The sequence below is a fragment of the Thermobia domestica genome, chromosome 9 (assembly GCF_964235325.1).
Source record: "Thermobia domestica chromosome 9, izTheDome1.hap1.1, whole genome shotgun sequence".
Taxonomy (NCBI): Eukaryota; Metazoa; Arthropoda; class Insecta; order Zygentoma; family Lepismatidae; genus Thermobia; species Thermobia domestica.
Genome location: NC_137462.1, coordinates 9,970,122 through 9,992,814, shown reverse-complemented (window position 1 = coordinate 9,992,814; position 22,693 = coordinate 9,970,122). Strand labels below are relative to the sequence as shown.

Genomic DNA, 22,693 nt, shown 5'->3' with positions numbered 1-22,693 from the left:
AATTAGTCTCAATATTAGGTAAGATGTGTATGTGAATGGAATTGTTAAATATGCTGCTTTCTTGAAAAAAATACAGAAAAATAACCCTCCCCCGAGCAGTTGACATTCCCCCCGGGTGTAAATGTCTGAATTCAACACTGAATGGAATGCATGAAGATCTTAGGAATCAGCGAAGTTAGGTGGCCTGAAGGAGGAGACATGTGGAGCGGGAACTTCAGAATGATCTATTCAGGGGCTGTAAACGGTACAGCAGGAGTCGCAAGAAGATAGGACAGAAAGTTGTAGGCAGCTGGAGATACAATGAAAGGATAGTAATGTTGAAGAACCGAGAAATATGAAGATAATGCAAGTATATATGCCTACATCAAGCTACACAGATTAGGAAGTAGAAGAAACCTATGAGCAAATAGAAGTATTGATGAAAATTTAAGACCAGGCCAATTTAATCATAATGAGTAACTGGAACGCAATAGTCGGCGAAAGCAAAGAAGAGAATGTAACTGGGAATTTTGACCTAGGAGAAAGGAATGCAAAAGGTGCACGACTAGTTGAGTTTTGCAAAAGCCATAATCTGACTGTAACAAATACTCTCTTCGAACAACCACTAAGAAGAAGATACATATGGACAAAGCCAGTAGTAGACAAACGAAGATACCAAATAGACTATATACTGGTCCGACAAGCATTTAGAATTCAAGTGAAGAACAGTAAGAGTTACCCAGGCGCAGACGTTGACTCAGACCATTATTTAGTTTTGATGAAGAGCGAACTCCGACTAAAGAAGAAAAGAGTGGTAGCACTAAACAAAAGACGGAACACGAGCTAAGAAGGGATAAAAACACGAAAAAGGAATTTGCAACAGCGACAGACAAAGAGACGTCTAAGGTAGCTTTAGCAGGTGATGACATCAACTCGAAATGGGAAGCCATGAAAGCAAGGATTTTACAAGCAGCCGACGAGTACGTAGGAAGAGAATCGAGAACACAATATAAACCGTGGATAACAGCAGAATATTGGAAATGTTGGAGAAAAGAAGATAGTTCAAGATAACAAAGATGATGAATGCAGAAGGTGCAGAAATTACATCAACAGAGAAGTAAAGAAGGCCAGAGAAAACTGGATAAACAACTTGTGCAAAGAAATTGAGGAAAATATTGTCAAGGGCGAAACGGCATTAGAAAGGTTAGAAAACAGTTCGGTGAGAAAAAGAAACGCACAGACATTATCATAGACAAATACGGAACAACGCTAATAGAAGAGGAGCAGATAACAAGAAGATGGAAGGAATACATTGAAGAACTCTACAAAGGAGACAGAGAGAACGAAGAAGAGATAGAGAAGGAAGAAGACGTCGATGAAAATGAATTAGGACCATGAATTTTACAGTGCGAATTTGACAATGCTTTGGAGAAAATGCAACATGGTAAAGCCCCACGAATAGATCAAATACCAACGGAAGTGATTAAGAATCTTGGAATGGCAACAAAGAAGAAAGTATTTAATCTCATTAATGAAATGTACATGTCGGGAAAAATACCAAGAGACTTCGAGAAAAGCATATTGGTGCCCATCCCGAAGAGAAGAGGCGCACGCAAATGCGAAGAACACAGAACGTTAAGCTTGCTTTCCCATGCATCAAAAATATTGTGCGAAATACGCTGGTGAAGTAAACGTCATTTCCGCTTTCTGTTCAGCTAGCTGGTTACAAACAAACCAGTTTTGAGTGGGTTATATGAAGAAGTTTACATGGTACTCGCCTATGAAAATGATTTGTTTCGTTTTCTGATATAACCATAAGAGTTTAAGAGGTACATGCAATGTTTTTTCTTTTCTTTCTTTCTTTCAAGAATGAAATTAGAAATATTGTACTATATAACATATTAAAGAGAAACAAAAACAAAGCCACACTGTACAACAAGCGATATAATGATTAATTACTTATTGGGCGAACAGATATATCTCAATCTTTTTGAAGAACACTTTCTCTCCTTGCATATTCTTCCAGAAAGAAATTAAAATACATATATTTTTAACAAAGCTCCCTTGCTCTATCGTTTGTTTGTTTGTGACATTTTTAGGCTAATTTCACTGTTTAATATATATTAATACTCAGAACACTAAAATTGTTACTTCGAAAACTGATAATTGAATCACACGTTTAAAGGCATACTATAATCTTCGAACAGTGCCTGCCCCAGCATGGAGTGTGATACTCGCCTTCTTCCGCTCTTTCCGATCCTCACCAGCGTAAGTTCGATAACAATTTTACCTTTGTGGTTACATATATGTGTAAAAATTTGAAACTCTTGATACAATTGAGATTTACAGGCAATGGATGATTTTAAAATTGGTAAATCGGCATTACACATATATGTAAGACAACCGCATTTAAGTAATCACAAGCTAACCTAAGCGTACCTTACCACATATGAATTTTGGTCAGAGTATAGTACAGGCAATATAGTAAAGTTTAAACCAGACTTGTTAATTTGTCTCATCCCGTTTGACATAAAATATAATTGCTCCATTCTATCGATCTACGCTAAGTACACATGAAAAATACAGGATCATTATTTGAAAATGTAGGTGTAAAATTTGTCTAATCTACGAAAATACTTCTGTGCAAGAAAATTATTTATGTAGAGGGAGGACGTAGAAACAGCGTTAAAAATGTGCCATGGTTACTAAGAAATTGAAATGCAAATCCACTTGTAGTGATTACTAGCCCTGGCTAGTGTACGCTTTCCGTACCTGTCTTTCTTTCACGCATATCCAACTTCACTGATCCGCCTGCTCCCGACAGATGCATCCTTACATGCGTTCGAGCTTCAAGCTGCTCTTAATTATCATAGATGTAGTGTTACGTGAAGTGACCACCCAGCATAAGTTGGTACGTGTTCTACTTATGAGTTTTAATACATGTATATGCTGGCATGTTACAAATCTGTACGTCGTTTGTGGTAGACGCAAAGAAAATAATTCAGATAACATTAGGACATTATATAGGATAGTTAGAGAGATATACCTTTTAAATTATTTAATTATTTCTGGTGACGCATTTGAACTTTACCAGTGCCAAGCGAAGAATGGACACCCGCTAACAAAAGAATGAAGAATAAATTAGGAAATTATTTCCACGAAGATGCTAAGTTTCTGAGATTATATATTCGTAATTGTATGCTTTAAAATGCATTAGTTATTCTAGTGCTGTACTCCTTTGTTCCGAATATCTGATCACTAATTTTATAACAATCAAGTTTCTTCCATATTAAACATTTTCACTGAAGCTAAACAAACAATATGACACAAGTATATAGCATAACAATTTTCAATAATTTTAATTTTAAACTCAATCTAAAATTACTATTAAGGGGCGCTCATGTACATACTTGGGATTCTCACTCACTTGTTGTCCAGCAAGTTATTGGCGACTGAAGGAATTAAAATGTAATTTTGTTTCATATTATGATAAATATAGCCTTCCTATACGTATAAAGTAAATATATTCACTGCTAATCGTGAAAATGTAGCCTTTTTTCATAATTTAAGTTCGTCTTTCACAAGACTCACAGCTGCCACATACAGCGCCAGTGAAACTGCCTTAGCAAACACCTTAGCAACAAATTGTTTGTAACCAATATGGCTGCGTCCAGTAAAATTCACAGCAGACGACTTCAGCAACGTATTATCGCACAACGAATAGAAGGAAAAATCGAAGAACGGCTATCGGAGAACCAGATTGGATTAAGGAGGAAAAGGGGAAGAAGGGAAGCAGTACTGAGTCTACGGTTGATCATGGAGCAGCACATCAGAATAAACAAACCAATTGTGATAGTATTTATAGATATAGAGAAAGCTTTTGACAACGTAGATTGGAATATCATGTTCAGAGCATTGAAGAATTTGAAAGTGGATTACAGAAACAGAAGAATATATACCAACTTTATAGGAACCAGACAGCTGTTATAGGAAGAGATCAGAAGGAAACAAGGATAAGTAAAGGAGTAAGGCAAGGATATGGACTTTCATCTCTTCTGTTCAACGGTTATATAGAAGAGGCTAGGAAAGAATTCTTTGATAAAAACGAGAAAGGCGTACATGTAAGTGGTCAGGTTTTCAGCACAATAAGGTCCGCTAATGACATAGTACTGATAGCGGAGAACGAAAACGAAGATAAATTTATTTTGATTTCCCTCTTTTGAGAGCTTGTGATGATGAACTCTGGACCGCGATTGCTTATAACGTGTTTGTAAAAGAAATACTTGGTTTAAGGAAATTTTTATATTTTAGTTAGTATCTTATTTTTATTTTATTTTTTTTTATTTTTTATTTTATTTATTTTTTTTTAGATTTTATTATTTAGCTATTATTTTATTGTAATTATTTTCAAAATTCCTCTAGTTCTGCTGACAAGATTAGAAGAAGGAGCAGAGGCGAAGAATCAAATTTAAAAATGGTATCATTACATAAAAGCTCATGTAGCACTATCAACACCATAAAAGGGAATGCAGTAACAAATTAATAACGCTGCCTAAAAGAACTGAAAATCAGTCTTAAGAGCCTGACATACTAAAAATAATACAAAATTTACCCTTTCTCTTTTGTTTGTTTTTCATAAGTGAAAGGAAATAATGAAATGCAACTTACCACAGTCCATGTTATTCTACAACAGAAAATATGAACCTGAAGAATGTTCAGTGTTGCCATCCATAGAAATTACAGTGTTGCCAGAATAACAATTCCCCCAAAATCTAAGTTAAGGCAGCGACTAGAAGAACGAACTTAACTGCATTTGATTACTTATCGTGCTGTTTTGGTATCCTGTGAACTACTTTTAAATAACATTATTATTTAATTTTATTAACTATATGCTAAAAAACTATTTTGTTTATTACAAACTAAATATAACTATTATTTAAAAAGTAGTTCACAGGATTCCAGGACAACATGATACGTAATCAAATGCAGTTGAGTTCGTTTCTCTAGTCGCTGCCTTATTTTAGATTTTGGGGGAGTTGTTATTCTGGCAACACTGAAAATTCTTCAGGTCCATATTTTCTGTTGTAGAATAACATTATCTATGATTGTGGTAAGTTGCATTTCATTATCTTCTTTCACTTATAAATAAAGAAGCAAAAGAAAAATGGATTTTTTTTTTTGTATTATTTTTATTATGTCAGGCTCTTAAGTTGAAGATTAACAGTGGCGAATTATGCTATAGTGGCCGTGTAATGTTTCCATTACAATACAGTCTAACTAACTAACTAACTCTATGGCCTATGGAACCCGGAGGTTCAATGCCACATTCACAAAAGCTCTCCACTGACTTCTATCCTTAGCTAACTGCATCCAGTTTCTACTTTGTATTCCAATCTCTGCGAGATCTATCTTAATATTGTCCTCCCATCTGCGCCTAGGTCTTCCTAATGGTCGTTTTCCGATTGGTCTTCCAGTCAAGACTTTGAAAGCGTTTCTACTTTCTTCCATTCTAGCTACATGACCCGCCCACCTAATCATCCTAGACTTGACGACCCTAACAATACTGGGTAAACCATATAACTTATGTAGTTCCTCGTTATGAAGTTTCCGCCATTCCCCATTCCCGTTTCTCTTCGGTCCGAATATTCGTCTCAGGATCTTGTTCTCAAATACCTTCAATCTATGTTCTTCCCTCAGAGTAAGTGACCATGTTTCGCAACCATACAGAACAACAGGCATGATTATCGTTTTGTATATTTTAAGCTTCAAATTCCTCGACAGAATTACAATACAGTCTACCATGTTTTATTTTATTTCATTATATTGATTGTATTCACGGTATATACACGAAAAATTGTTATATATATACGAAAATATGACAAATTAAATTAAGCTAATAATAAACTAATAATTAAATAAGCTCACTCACCTTGGGAAGTTCTATAGGCTCTTTTTCTTCGCCTTCCATTTCAAACAATTTCTCTTCAACATCTGCGTAGCTTTTGGCGAAGATTTCTTCCTCCGTTTTTTCTTGGCCTTCCAGGGGTCTTCCATACAGGATGTTCAAAAAATTTTGTGTTTCAGATTCGGGCATACATTCACCTAGCATTAAAATAAGTACGATAACGATAAATATGATTAGAAAGAGTCAGTAATTACATAGTAATAAACTTTAATACTTGAATAGGTTAATCATTACTTAAGACACTAACAGGGCTCATAGTGGTCTGGTCTCTTGTAAATAGTTGAAAAGTGACCAAAAGCACACGAAATAGTGACCAAAAGCACACGAAAAAGTGACCAAAATCTCATGCCCCTTTTTTTCTTTGTCAATTTCTCCCTCACCTCTCTCTTTGTTTGTTGTTTTGTTTCATATTTTCTTCCTTACTGCTTCTTTTTAAGCTTCCTCCTTTCTTAGGTTTTCCAAATATGCTTTGTAGTTACGGTAAGCAGACTTAGCAGATGTAAGAAGCTTCTGAGTAAGTGGTACCAGATCTGGCCTATTTCCGAATTTCTTCATCTCAGACACTAGAGTTTTCAAAGCCGTGAAATATTCAAATTCATCACCTACTCTTAAGAACATACAAGAAGCATAAACACAAGACGAACACGATGAACCACACAAACACAACGTTAACTATTACGATAGAAAACTAAAGGACTATTATGATAGAAGAAAGAATAGACACGGAAGGGTTCTCACTCAACCCCACCTTGAGAGCTTAAGAATCCACCAACCATCCACTGTGCTTTAGAAAGAATAAAAGCTGACTGTTTCACATGTGGCAGCAAGTACTGAAGCTTCCAGAGGAGGAATGAGTAACAAGTTTCTGCCTTTTTCCATTAATTTTTATAATATTTTTTTTTAGAAAATTGCCAATGAAAAACATAAATCACACGAAAAAGTCACTTACTGGCTCCCTCCCAAAAGTCACTCCCAAAAAAGTAACTTACTGGCAATTTTTTTTTTAAAAAAAGTAACTTTTAGTAACCAACTTGAAAAAAGTAACTTTTAGTTAAAAAAGTAACTCGCTATGAGCCCTGTACTAATATAAACGTATTATGGCATCATTACCTGAGTTTCTAGGAAAAAAAAATCATATTTGGAGTAGGAGGAAGAGAGCATTTAGACCAGACTAGGAAATCGCTCCTTGATTTACTGACTTGTGAAAAAATTACAAGACCTTAACATATTCATTAATAATGTGTATGGTAACTGAAGATAGTACTAAAGTATCAAACCATATTAATTGGTAATATTTTTGTTCTCATGTGCTTGGTAAGAAAAAGAGTCTCTGATCTACTTCACCTCTTCTTTTTTACTTAGCCTTTGATTTTGATAGTAATTGTACGAGGCACGTCCACAAAATAAGTGTACTAGGGCCCTCGCGGGCAATCTATTGCTATATTGGCCACACTGTCGTGTAGCTTAGTTTCTACCCTTCAGCGAGCCCAAGCACGCGTCGGTATGACCAAACCTGTGGCCACAGTAATGTCTCCCGTGAAAGATGTCAATAAAATGTGCAGCCAAGTGCGAGATTCGCAGCGTTATTCGTTATCTTGTTGCGAAGGAAAAATCCTCGTCTGAAGTTTTTAACGAGATCAAATCAATTCATGGCGAAAGAATTATGAATCGTACAAATATGTTTGAGTGGTGTCGTGAATTGAAAAACGGTTGTAGTGACGTGCACGATAAGGAAAGGGACGGAAGATCGTCGATTTTGACTGATATGCGCATTCCCCTGACATGGCGCCTTCAGACTATCATCTGTTCACCTCCCTGAAGATGCACACATAGGTGAGAAAAATGTTTCAACTGACGAGGAAGTGAAGGTGGAGGTGAAGAATTGTGCAAAAGAGGTGGTGGCAGACTTCTCTGACTTAAGGCATAAAAAATGACCCCTCGTCTCACTAAGTGCAGCGAGAGGGATGACGACTACATAGAAAAATAGTTCACATATGTACTGATGTAACCATGTAAAAGTTTTGTTTTAAATAAACTTTTTAAAACCTACATAAATCTAGTACACTTATTTTCCGGATGTGCCTCGTACTTTCTACAGGAATATAATGGTGTAAATGTATGCATAATAAAATACTAATTGTATTTACGATATTTGTGCGTTATGATTTTTATTCTTCCAATATTTCGGGTTTCATTTCTGCTAACACCATCTTTGGGGAAACTATTAGAAGAGAATCCCAAACTGTTTGTGGATCACACGCTCATGTTCTTAAATTTATCTTCTATCCAGAGTCTGTTTTCTCTCTCAGGATAAATCGTACAGTAGTTTTAAGAAGAGAATAAGCATATGAACCTTTTTTAGTAGTTTTCTTCTTACAGTTTCTTGGACGATAGCTTTAGCAAAAGCTGAAAACGAAATATTGGAAGGATAAAATTTTTTATATATATATATATATACAGGGTGTATCAAAAATTACTTTACAACTCTGAAAACTCATATTGATTGATTCATTTATCTTACAGACATGGTTTTAATGTCATTTTGTAGCAAAGTACATCGAGTTTTGACTCACGTAGTACACTAGTTCAGAAACAAGCCACCGCAAGCGCTAACGGCAGTTGCAGCAAAGATGGCTGCCTTTCCTGGTCCCGAGCATGCTAGCGGTGTGTTTTTGGTTTGAAGAATCCAAGTCTGCGACGACTGTGCAACGTAATTTTCGTACAAAGTATGGTAAAGATCCTCCCTGTAGGCCTACTATTTGTCATCAGTGGTATAAGTGTTTTATTGAAACTGGATGTTCGGTAAGACACAACAAATATATTCCGGTCATTCCCATACATCTGAAGACGCTGTAGAGCAAGTGAGACTTCAGATGGGATGTGTCACATCAACAATAGAAACCACATTCAAACTCTTTAGGTAGAAGGTATTATATATATATATATATATATATATATATATATATATATATATATATATATATATATATATATATATATATATATATATATATATATATATATATATATATATATATTGCTACAAAATGACACCAAAACCATGTATGTAAGCTAAATAAACGAATCAATATGAGTTTTCAAATTTTTAAAGTTCTTTTTGATACACCCTGTGTATATATAGCATGCAAATAATTCACCTAAGTTGTGTGTTTTGTTCTGAATTTATTTTGTAGCTGATAAATTTCCGCACCATTTTAGGATTTAAAATCGATAAATGAGGAATTCCAGAGGTATTACAGAAGATAATAATAAATGAAAGAGTATTTCTGACCTAAAGAACACATAACTTTATCCTTATTTGTATAGCAACTATAGACTTCACTTAAATACTCCGCATCATTCCGTCAGGTTGAATTCTTTATTTCTTGAAGATGCACTTAGAACATTGAATTTATGCTATCTTTACAGACTCAACTGGGTGATATAATAGGAATGATGGGGCAGAGGCAAGTCCACTCTTTAGTACAGTGAAACCTCTGAATAACGGACACCAATGGGACGGGAATTTTTGTCCGTTACTGAGAGGTGTCCGTTACAAAGAGGTTACAAAAATTTAATTTCTCTCAACGGTAATTGTATGCAGTAATATACAGTAAATACATTATGTATGAGCGTAAATACGTAAAATTCAATATGAAAATACTCTATTTAGTACGTATTTGAATTACTGGGACGGATGAAGAAGAAATTCATTTCTATTAAATAATATTATTGGGTTGAGAGATGTGTAAATATGTTCGTATAGTGCAAATGATAATGCGTGTATGCTAAGTTTCTTAAGGACATGTCATCACCTTGTAAAAAATCCATTAATCCACATACCGCCTATACTAAAAGTAAAAATAGCTTTAAAAAGTATGCAATATTATTATTAAATACTGAAAATGTGTAGAAAAACTCACCAAATTTCGTGGAGAAAAGTCTGCAGTAGTGGTCTGTTGTGTACGTACATTCTACGGACACTAGTTTCTGTTCGAAATTTGCTTGCAACTGTTGGGCCAATTGGAATATTTCTGTTTCACCGCGATTAATGGCAAATTTCTTTGTCCAACCGTCTGACACGCCAATTTGTACAAAAGAAAACAAAATGATTTTCAAAAAAGTAAGAGAGAAACCATTGCTCCTTGAAAAATGTTATTACAAAACAAACAATGTTTCTTTTGTTATTTATGAAACTGTCGGGAAAGATGCAAGGTCCAGAGGAAAAAGCAACAAATTTGTTAGGGAAGGGAAGATCCGTATAGAATTCTTGACCATACGACTAACCCAACATGAGTGTTTTTGCTTATTGAAGGTTTTCTAGGATTTTCACCAGAAAGGAGTTTATTGCGAGAAGAAAAAAAGGATTTCAAGTTCAGCTTGAAGTTGTTCTGTTTGATGATAGATGCACTTGTGGAATGTGTGTGATACTTTCTGTCTCCTGTAATATATCGCAGAACCGAGAATAATTCCTGTCCGTTATGAAGAGGTTATTGAAACGTTTGGGGGAAAAAGGACTGTCCGCGTCCGTATCTGAGAGTGTCCGTAAAAGGGAGGGTTTTGTTCCGTAAGAGAACACATATTTTTGCCGGGACAAAAAAATATGTCCGTATTATAGAGGTGTCCGTTATTGAGAGGTGTCCGTTAAGGGAGGTTTCACTGTATTATAATTATATGGGCGCATGGGGGGATAATCTAAATTAACAAAAAATTGGCTACTTACCAATGAATCCTCCCTTGAAATGTTTAAGCACTTTTTTGACGTTTCGGAACTCTCAGCTGGTTCCTTCCTCAGTGGCAAGGTGAAAAGGATTAAAACGGAAAGGAGAGAAAAGAAGTAAAACAAGGAATACATACCACAAAATAAAGATAACGTACAAAATGGATCTAGAAATGAGCAGAGCAGGTGAAAAAAGGAATGAACTGAATCAAAATTTTTTGTACGTTACTTTTATATAGTGGTATGTATACCTTGTTTTACTTCTTTTATTTCCTTTGCGTTTTAATCCTTTTCACCTTGCCACTGAGGAAGGAACAAGCTGAGAGTTCCGAAACGTCAAAAAAGTGTTTAAACTTTCCAAGGGAGGATTCATTGGTAAGTAGCCAATTTTTTGTTAATCCACTCTTTAGTCTTCATAAGCTACCATGATTGCAGTTATCACCACATCAAAACAACACTAAATAAAAAAATATATATATAAAAAAAATAAGAAACTAACTAGCAGAAATTATATATTTGATCGTAACTCTTACCTTCCTGTGCAAGCATATTAAGGAAGTTTTCCATTGTAATTCCTACGGGCTCATCCACCTCATTATTTTCATCAGCGAGTAATTCACACGCCTGAACCAGTTGATTAAAAGAAATTCCTGTGGCCGGTCGATGATTCACATATAGTCTAATGAAATCTTCAAAGTCTATTTCTGTCTCCTCTTCGCCTGTCTCGCAGTAGTTGCGATAGCGTAATTCATGGATTATATTATCTATCTGGAAAAAGCAACAATAGGTCAACGAGTTTTAGGCTACACAAACAGTAAAAATGAAAGCTGTAACGCACAATTTCAATATACGTGGGTCGTTCAATATGTAAGTTGCCCTAAGCTGTAAATAATTTATTTTTTAACATACGTGTATAATTATACTTACATGTAAAGGTGACTCCTTTCTCATCTCTTCACATAATCCCCATTGAGACTCAGGCATTTGTCTTACCGTTCCAGCAATTTGTCCAAACCCTTTGCGAAAAAGCAGGGTTCTGTGTATTTAGCATTCTTCTTACATTCCGCTTTTCTTCATCACCAGTTGACAGGAGACCGGGTCGCTTACAAGGGCGCCGATCCTGTGGAAGGCCGAGGGGGGCCGCCCCCCAAAGCTCATGTAGGCCCCACATTTTATTTATGAATATACAATATTTGACATAATTTGAATTCAATTTGTCTTAAAATCCTCCTATATGCCTTCTGCGTCTGAATGGGCCCCCGAAATTTACAGAGAAATCGGCGCCCTTGGTCGCTTATGTCGAACCTGAACTCTTCTTCAGGGAAACGCAATTCGACATAAACGATCTGATCTTTTATAATTATAATTACATAGGCGCATGGGGGGCTGGCAATAGTGGCCTAACATAGACACCGCGTTCTTTTTATTCAGTTCATTCTTTTTTCCACTCTGCTCTGTTCATCTCAGGATCTTTTTTGTACGTTACTTTTATATAGTGGTATGTATTCCTGGTTTTACTCCTTTTATCTCCTTTCCGTTTTAATCCTTTTCACCTTGCCACTGAGGAAGGAACCAGCTGAAGTTCCGAAACGTCAAAATCTTAAATTTTTCAAGGGAGGAGTCATTGGTAACTAGCCAATTTTTTGTTAATTTTGAACTGGTCTTTTCTTGATGATAACGCCCACCCTGATCAGCACGCAAAGAAGACACACAATTGAAGAATTAGGAGGGGGGAACGGCTGCCCCACTCCCCATACAGCCTCAATTTAGCACCGAGTTACTTCAATCTTTTCCAGTGTTAAAATCTGTACTGCAAGGTTAATGTTTCGAAACTGATGAAGAAGTGAAGTGCAATATAAGGACAGTGCTAAATAGTCAGAGACCTGATTTTTCGCAAAGGGTTTGAACAAATTTGTTCAACGGTGAGACAAATGCCTGAGTCTCAATGGGAATTATGTGGAGAGGTGAGGAAGGACCCACATACACATGTATGTATAATTTACAAATGTATCTTATCCTAGCTGGGATCGAACTAGGGTCTCTATGCATTAGAGGTGAACACTCCACCACTGAGCTACCGCAGCCCCCGGATTTATTATTGAAGATAAACTAGTCTCAGAAGAACATATTTTAAACTTAAGCAATGAACTAGGCAATTACAGTTTTGCTTTATATAGGCTGATGGGTAGTCTCTCGACATATTTTGCCTTAATTGTGCTATGCCAAGATATATTTACTTCTTAGTTTTGTAATTATCATTTGGGAAGCATCACAACTTACCTTATCTATCTCCTGTATACAGAAAAAAGCCATGTGAATTATTTTTAACTTGAGACCAAGATCATTTTATAGAGAAATATTTAAATTCCATAAAATCCTAACGCTTTCATTTCTCATTATTCTCACTAGGACTAATTGGCATTCCTTTATCGTTACCTCTCATATACATTCACATGAGACAAGATAAGATACAAGGATGTGCATATTTTACAATAAAATTATTTCTTAAAAAACATAGTGTATACCCTATATGTACAAGATTGTACAGTATGAGGCAAAACAAATAGCACTGAAATTTATTTATTTATTTGTTGTACAACACAACAAACTATAAGAAATGTCAAAAAGATGTCAACTAAATGTTAGTCAACACATTTTGTAAATTTAAGAGGAACTGCGCTTGTACATCACGTGTTTAAAATGTTGATCATTATGTCACACACATTCTTCATAGATCAATGGACATTTAAGTGAACACGGGTTGCTGGAACGGCAAAACACATGCCCGAATCTTCACTCTTAACTCATATTGTAGGGAGTTAACTATTCGGAAAATTGCTTCCTTCAGCATACTCCATATGTAAGCATCTGGAACCGTGAGGTCAGGGGAATGGGAAGGATATGGAAAATCCATTTTACGGGAAATCAAGCGATGTCCAAACTCTCGAGGGCAGAAGGACAAGTGACTCACTTGCAGTATGCGCAGTAGCTCCATTTTGCTGCATCCATTGTTGTTGTAACGATAGATTTTTGGTGCGGGGAAAAAAACGCGTAAATTATCCAGCATTGGATCAATAAATCAACTGTCGATAGATGTAACCATCAAGGTATACATTGTTACTAATGAAATCTTCATCTTCATGTGCCATATCTCCAGAGCAACGAAGTAGACGTGGGTGCTCATCTCCTGCTATGAGATCCTGTCTCATACTGTATGAGCGGATATAGTGTTCTCCTCTGTTCTGACTGACATTATCTTCGCGCCAACTGCACACAACGCTAGTCCACACACAACTAAGCACACACCTGGCGCTCGCAGCTCATACAACTTTGCATCTACGCGCCATCCATACACGAATTTCAGTACTGTTTGTTTTGCCGCACACTGTATAATCAGTTACCCTAATATCTAAAGAACATCGCACACACAAAGAAGTTAAAGAATGAGACATGTAACTGTTTTTTAACAGTTTATTATATTGTTTCTGAATATCTAGAAAGTAGGTCATAAACTATGTATATATCTTTGCGTAATCTGTGCATGCTATTATTTTATGATTGCTTGTAATTTGTAATGTGTATACTACCGTATTTTACTTTATGTTTTGTAACTGGATATATTAGTTTTCTGACATGTCCTACGTACTTGGTATCCTGTAACCCATTTATGTACAAAACGGAGAATAATAAAATAAAACTAAACTAAACTAGTAAGGATGCCCGAGTTAGTGCTGTGAGAAGCTATTCTCACCGACACCACTGCAAGTAAGAGGTTAGCGATATTGTTAATTAGAGATAATGTAATGAGGAATAAGAGAAAAAGAAAAAAAGAAGGAAAAAAGCATACACAATAAATTGGACTAGGTAAAATTTTGAATACTCACAAGCTATATTTGCTCCCATTTATAGCATGTATTGAGACAGGTTTGTAAGAGAGGCTTCAAAGAAACGAAAAGCATACGCCTATGGTTGCTCTATTTCCAAATACAGAATGTACAACAGCTATTCAAATTATTCTGAACACCAGGGACGTACGCAGGAATTTATTTCGGGAGGGGTCTAAAGGCTTTCGGGGGGTCCAAATACAATTTGAGATTAAATTATATGAAAATGTCTAAAATTGCCCCTAAAAGTAGACTATATTTACAAAAAAGTCGGAATTTCGGGGGGTGTCCGGACCCCCAGGATCCACCCCATGCGTACGCCCCTGCTGAACACGATTGCATGTACTTAAATATGTGTATCTGGAAATATTCAGAAGCATAGACCTAAGTGTTGTTTATAGTGACATCTATGATCTAACTTTGTATATCTGAGAAGAATGTTTCTTCCCATTTTTGTATTTTTATTTTCATTTTAATCACTTATTAATATAGTAATTGTTTTTTTAAATGTATATAATATATTGTAAGAGCCTTCTGTAAATGGAGATTTTTCTCTGTTGAAAGTAAATAAATAAATAAATAAAATATTGCATTTAATTTATTATGGCAGACTCTATAACTTGAAACTATCGTAATAGTAGCACTAAAAAATGTCTGATAAAATCTTCTGAAAGGTTAGATCAGTTGAATTCTTTTTGTTTGTAGTTTAATTTCCTGTTTCCATAAATAAATAAAGAATTACCGTTATGCCAATGGTAAACGTGCCCTGAGAGTACGCAAGGGAATGATCCTGGGGTTCCCTCTTCCCCAAGTCCCGACTTTTCTGCAAACTGGAGTCTAATTTTTAGGGTTGTAGATTTGCATATTTTAACACAATTTATTCTGCTATTGGATTTAGATCCCCCCAAAAGCTTTGCACTCCTTCCGAAATAAATCCATGCGCACCTGCCTAAACGTGCCTGTGTTTGCGCTTGTGTGGACACTTGCACTATTGGAAAAATGTTTAAAAATTGTTTCATAGGATTCAGCATCCTCAAATTAGTATAAAAAGCGCAATTAGAAATTTATCTAAGCGTGGGCACTTGTACCATTGGGATGAACGATAGCTCTTTTCAATTGATTTAAGCTTTGAGAAGTATGTATTTAAAATGTTTTAATTGCATGATATTTAAAAAAAATGACTTAATAGGCTCACCTCGTATTCACTTGGGTAAAATCCAATTGCGCGTAACATATCTGGAACTTGTGACAAAGAGATATACTGGGACACTCTTCGGATATCTGAACAATATTCACCTTGATCTCGAATATTGGCGTAGTAAAAGAGATCCTCCATTTCTTTGAAAGCTCGGCCATTTCTACCACCTTCTAACAAGCTATAGTAAGGTACAATACCATCGCCTCCTAATTGTGCTAATACATCTACGGCTCTGGAACAGATAATAGTAAAAGCATTATCAAACGATAACAATAATAGTTTTAATTTAATGTTTTGAAACTAATACTATTGTGTCCTATTTTATCATGAGCCAAGTTTTAAAACATTCATTTTTTTAGTTTGTGCAATGGGCTTAAAGAAGTGCGTTTAGTTTTATTTCTGCATTTTTTTTTCATTTTACGTTACAATGGACTCTTTATTCATGTTTGAATCTCATCCGTGAGAACTACTGCGATAACAGACTCTGCTTATGCGTCATGATAATGCCCAGGCCAATAAGTCTGTGGCTATTTGAGAATGCGTTTTCAAAGCGTTATCCCCTAGAGTGAACGCGACCAAGGTTGCTATTTGGTAACTTTACTTTTGCCAGAGTTATAAATCATACTGTGAGCCAGTCAGGGTTTCCAGGTCTTTATTGCCAAGTCCAGGTCTATAATAGCAGAGTTCAAGTACTCTGCACCCCTTGCCTGGCAACACGTCTTTCCTTCTTTTAAACAGCAGGCGGTCTATTGTTCCGAAACGCACCAAATACGCTCGAGCTGACGTTTTCTCCGTGTTTTTATTGCTTTTGCGTTTGTGATTAGCCATCCACATTTAAATACATGGTCAGCGTATTCCAAGCGTACGCATGAGCAATAAAAACGCGTTGTGATCGCTTCAAATAGCCGCCCTGTAAGGGTCTATGTGCAGACGAAATGAATAAAAATTTGCATGAATTGAGGGTTCCGAGGTTACATTTCACGCCCGGGTTTCTAGACCTGTGGGCGGGGCTTCGTGAAAGAAGCGAGAAGAGCGATATCCCATTGGGCATGATGGCGGCTTGAGACACAGACCTGTTTAAAAGGTTATGTACAATAAGCTTTGAAACATATATAAATAAATAGATACTGAATTAGATCGTGTGTGTAATTGATTCAGAAGTTTTCCGTAGTGCTTGTTATGTGCAAAGTCCACCTATACTAGGTTTTATACTATTTTCCTTAGAATGGGATCGAATTCTTGAAGTATATTGCTTCTAACATAACTCCTAATATTGTGGTTTATTACGGTTTGTGCGTGGATAGCTTTGTATGCATTGAGGTTATTGGCGTAGCTGTCGATGCACGGGCGCTGGATGGATTCCAAGTTCGATTTCCGAGCTTGGTTATTACGTTAGTATCCTTGCCATTTGCAGTAATCATCATCGCTTTGATGGGTTCGATTCGTGGTTGAAGCTCATTCGTGATGAGAAACAGACTTTGAACCCCGAAGAAATAAAACAATATTATTATCAATTACTAATAACGTTATAATGTAGAATAATAATACGAATAAAGAAAATATATTGTGTTTATCTTGTTTCCATTTTTCATATTTGGATTTACTTTACTTTAATTTCTAGATTTATACTAGATATATATCTTCAAGGTGGTTTGTCTTATGGGATCATTCTGCTAGAACTACTCTTAAGCTAGTTTCAGACGGAAGCATTTATCGTAGCATTTCTCGTAGCAAAAATCGTATCATCGATATCCTACCGCGTAAAGTAGCAAATGCTATAGCATTTCCCATGCCATGGCATATTCTACGACATTTCTTGTCGATAGAACCTGCTCTATTTCGTAGCATTTTCTCCAGCATTTCTGGTCCGACTGGTCCGATAAAGAATGAAAGAATGAATTGCACCGGCGTGGTGTGTTAAAAAGAAGCGAAAGATTTTGTGCCAAATATCCATGCTCTTTGTTTTGTGTGGGAAATTGAATTGTAGTAGACAAAAATGAGTTGTAGTAGGGATGCTCTTTGCCCACATACTTCTTTGTGATTTTCGTTTTTTAATATGAACTGTTGTTACAATTACTATAGCTTTAGCTACCTCACGCTTAATTTCGGAGCCATAATTGCGCTCTTCTCCAGTGATTTGTTTGCCACGTCACGACAGATGCTTATCAAAATGCTACCATTTAAAAGCACCATATACTTTTGATGCCATAGAATATTATTTAAGATGTTTGGCAGCACATCTGCTACTATAAATGCTTCCGTCTAAAACTAGCCTTAGTGCGCTGAGGATGAAATGTATTTTCTTTTTTTTAAAAAAAAGTTACTATAACATTTTCTTAATACTTGTTACGCTCTTACACCAAATCCAAGCGCAGTAAGATTTATTGAAGTAATACAAATAAGTTTTAAAAAATAGATAAGATAAAATTCTACAACTGAGCAGCAAATGTTAGCGCACTTAACCTTTGGTTTGAATCTCTTTGAAACCATAGAATTTTTGGTATCGATGCAACATCATCAGATAATTGGGGATCTACTTGAATATCACGATTTGACGGAATTTGGAACTAGGGAGCTAAAAATATTGGCGATGGGGCCTATATGATGACCACACATCACTCACTTCAACACATATTCCCCAGCCTTCGAGCGCCGTAGCATCAGGGAGTTTAGGTAAGGCAAAATTTGGTGCTTAAGTAAAAATGTCTATCCTGTATATGCCTGCCCTGTAAAGTTCGAGTGATCAATCACCAACCTTTGCCATAGTAATTTGAAGAGAATCTACCACACAATGTTAGATAGTTTTATAGACTTCCAAAGTACTCTACGCATAAGCATGGGAAGTCTTATAAAACGGCTATATCGTCCATTCGTCTGTCCGTCGATCAAATGTCAGAACAAAAACGGCGAGAGATAGCGAAAACTGTTTTCTGATAAGGATTGAACATGTAAAAAAAAAAGTCTCCGTTCTTATCCTTTTATTGCAACCGATTGTGATATAATAATAATAATAATAATAATAATAATAATAATAATAATAATAATAAGTAGTAGTAGTAGTAGTAGTAGTAGTACTAGTAGTAGTAGTATCAATGCTGTATCTAAAATAGCGAAGAGGTCAGACAAAAATATATATACCCGACGAGCGAGAAGGAGGGATACGTGAAATGTGGTGTTTACGAAGGGAACACCACATAAATAAGGCCGGAAATCACTACTCTATTCAAACCAGGATAGATGTAAAATTTCCAGTTTTATTATTGAATTTACATAGATTTGAGAAGTCTAACTGTAGCTCCACAATATGAAACGAGACCCGTTTGTTATTAATCACGAGACAAACTGCTACTACTGATTCTGCTAATTTCAAACAATTACAGGACGAATTGATGACATGTCATAGAAGCTTCACAGAATAGGCGTATGTATCCTCGTCGCCATAAGTGCCTTTACATCGCAGTGACGGGTATGTGACCGCGCAGTACTCCAAGGAAGGGATGGTTGTATAAGAATTTGTGATTAATTTTGAAGAGTTTTTATTTTGACTAGGGAATTAACATAGGTGAAGGGAGTAAAGACACAGATTTGAAGCATCAGTTCACTGTTATTGAAGCATCAGTGCACGAAAAGATTCGTATTCTCAGTTTTTCTATTTATTGTTTTATATGTTAAGTTAAACACCACAATATGTATCACTGATATCGCAGATCGTATTATTTTTTAAAATCGTGTTTGTAACCTATTGTCAAAACATTCATCTCCAGACATGATGTAGAGAGAAGAGAAAGAGATACGACATCTGTAATATATGTATATGTGATTCACTAAGTAACTGTAGAAATTAGTTAAAAGTCACATAAGAGAGCGAAAAGGAGCTCTAGAAGTCTGAACTTTTTAGAAACGTCCTAGATAGGTGAAAATATAGTTAAAAATTGCAAAAGGTATCATGTAAATTACCTCTCTTTTCTTATATTCTAGTATACTTTTTCTTTCACATCCAAACATCTCTATTCTGAATTACGAGATAAAGGCGAAGAGAGAAACATTTCCATTTCAAGAATTATATCAAGAAAAAAATCTTTTGACTTAGATTAGATTCGAACTCGCAACCCTTGAATCCATGGCTCAGCGCTTTACCGATTGAGCTAACAACTTCTGTCGGAAAAGCCACATTTCTACAACTACCGGTTGCTGAATGGTGTGTATTAACCAAGTTTGCCGAGATAATTGCTTCATATAGCTATTATAATAATAATAATAATAATAATAATAATAATAATAATAATAATAATAATAATAATAATAATAATAATAATAATAATAATAAAGCAGAAGAAGAACAGAATCTAAAAAGTCACATATGTTAAAAGTTTGATGTGCAGAGTAAGTCCTAATATGAGATTTTATTAATTATATATAATAAATGTAAGCGTGGTTTATTCGTGTGTGCTACTCAAACTGCGCAACTCACTAAATAGTCGCATAAGGGTTGTACGCTTATGGTACAGTAGCCTTGCATCCTCCAACCGTGAAGAATGTTTCTGTTTGAACCTATGCGTGCCCAAAGAGGAAGGAGGAGATTGAAAGAAAGAAAAGTGGTTTAGAAATTATGCAAACGTAGAATATGTCACGAGGTGAGGTGATATAGAATTCAGCGTGTCTTTCAGCTACTACTCTATACAAGACGTGCATCTACGACTTAACGTGGAACCCGAACCACACGACTCCTGACGGGAATCGAAACCCGTATCACCTCTAGTTCTATCATGGGAGACACAGGAACATGTAAAAATAATCGAAAATTTCTTCTATCTTTCTGATAAAGAAAACAAAGTTGATACCAGATATAAATAACGAAAAAACATATGAATTTAAATGTAAAATTTGAGTCCAAAATACCCACTTATAAACAACTGCTGAATTTTAGAAAATAAAGACATGTAAATTGAAGTTATGTGATTAACTTGGAGCTTCAAAAACCAACACCCAGAAACCGCCGTGTAAAGTCTAACTGATGCACATTTTTTTATTGCATAACTTGCTTTCGGCTAGGCGGGGAGTCCGCCCCCAGACGCTTGCATTTGCTCTTTCTCCGACCTCTCACTTCTCATATCCCTAAGACCTCTGATCTTAAGTGGTTTCGAGATATGGCTATCTTATTGTAACAATTTCAACTCCCAACTTTGACTTCCTGCTGTTTTTCTTCTAACCGTAATATATATATATATATATATATATATATATATATATATATAAACGCTGAAATACATCTTTAATCAAGATGTTTCTACTCTTAAGGGATTCTGGAATATGGCCATTCTATTTTACCAATTACAATTTAAACCTTTTTTTTCTAAGGAAAAATGAAAAAACGCAGAAACATGTCTTTAATTGTTTTACTTGCAAAACCTAAACACCAATTTTCATTCCCGGCGGGAGCTCATGTATTTCGAATTCCACGTTAATCAGTAGGTTAACGTTTCATATAGCTTCGCTACTGAATGGGACGTTAAACTCAAAATCAACTCAACCAATTTTCATGTCAATAACCTTAACGATTTTCGAGTTATGACCATCCAATTATAACAATTGTAACTTTAACCTATTTTCTTCCTTTCTAGGGCAAATATCATAAAAACGCTTACATACATATCTAATTATTTTAAATGAGAAGTCCATATACCAAATTTCATGTCGTTAACACTCAAAGATTCCAAGGTATGGGCATTTTAAGATAATTGCCACTCCTCTTTCTCCCTTTTCCCTTCAAATTTCCAAATATTCTTCTTTTAGTGGAACCTTACATTACAAATCATATGCCCTTTCTAAACTTCAAGTTTCTAGCTTAAGCGGTTTGGCCTAGCGTTGATCAATCAGCCAGCCAGAACTTGTTATTTTATATAGAAAGATACATAATAAAGCAAATTAATGACAAAAATATTACTACAAAAGCAATATAGCAAAGAACTCATATACTGTGTTAAAATATGTAGATATTCATAATTTTGGTAAATTTCATAAAACTAAGGGCACAAGCTTAGCGTACGCGCGTTTGGCGTGGGAGACCCAGGTTCGATTCCCGGTGGGAGCTCATGTGATTCGGATTCCACGTTAACCAGTAGGTCTACATATCATATAGCCTCGCTGCTGAACGGGATGTTAAACTCAAAATCAGCTCAGCTCTGCTAAGGGCATAAGCAGCGTGGACCTACGGCTTTTTGGGTCCAACCACAGATGACAAAATTACACCCCTATTGCTTTACAATTGCTGTAAATCTCCCTGCTTTTGAAATGAACGGAACTTGACATTCGCTTCACCAACTTTTCTATTTCGTGTGTTCATTTTAAAGCCGTACACAGCGCATGAGGGCATTGCTAATGTTTTCAAAGTCAATGTAAGAAATACAGATGAGTTCTATTTACACAATGTGTACAGTAGAAAATATTCAATAATATTCCACATAGAAAATATCATATACAACAGTGTGTAAGAAATTCATCAAATGTTTAAAAATCAAAGAAAACGTACTTCAACACAAATGCAATTAAAACCTGACTCTGAGAGCGCAATAATGTTATCTTGTTCGAAGGGTCAGTGATTTTGTGCCGAACAGGCTGAGCGTGGGCTTACCCTGCCTTATGTTTCGCAACATTGCTCTTGGTCAAGTGGTTTATTGCTTGTGCCTTTAGGTATTTGCCCTAAAGCTATACAACGAGTTGTGTGCGTTCTTCCTTCCCTGCCCCTCGCTGGCGAAAATATTATTTGCTTTTCATGGATTAGGATAAGGGGCAAGACAGCTTGCGACCTTGGAAGGGAGTAACATATAAAATGATCGAAAACGACAACCGATGTTCATGTAGAGTTCATAGTTTCGAGGTCGCTGAGATGGTTAGGCGTAAAGCTATCAGCTATTTTCTGTTAGTGATTTCTTCATATAACCAAGTTA

The 22,693-nt window shown here is 35.8% G+C and overlaps 1 protein-coding gene across 2 annotated transcripts in view; it reads right to left on the bottom strand.

Annotated features, from left to right (window-relative positions):
* The window catches only part of LOC145694399 (cilia- and flagella-associated protein 251-like), a 142,513-nt gene that overhangs the window by 3,776 nt on the left and 116,044 nt on the right, over positions 1–22,693 (bottom strand). For both annotated transcript variants that reach the window (XM_081770578.1, XM_081770579.1), the window contains 3 exons: positions 15,744–15,978; positions 11,198–11,432; positions 5,909–6,081 (listed from right to left, as the gene is read on the bottom strand). In XM_081770578.1, the coding sequence (XP_081626704.1) occupies positions 5,909–6,081; positions 11,198–11,432; positions 15,744–15,978 (643 nt within the window). The remainder of the gene's footprint in view (positions 1–5,908; positions 6,082–11,197; positions 11,433–15,743; positions 15,979–22,693) is intronic.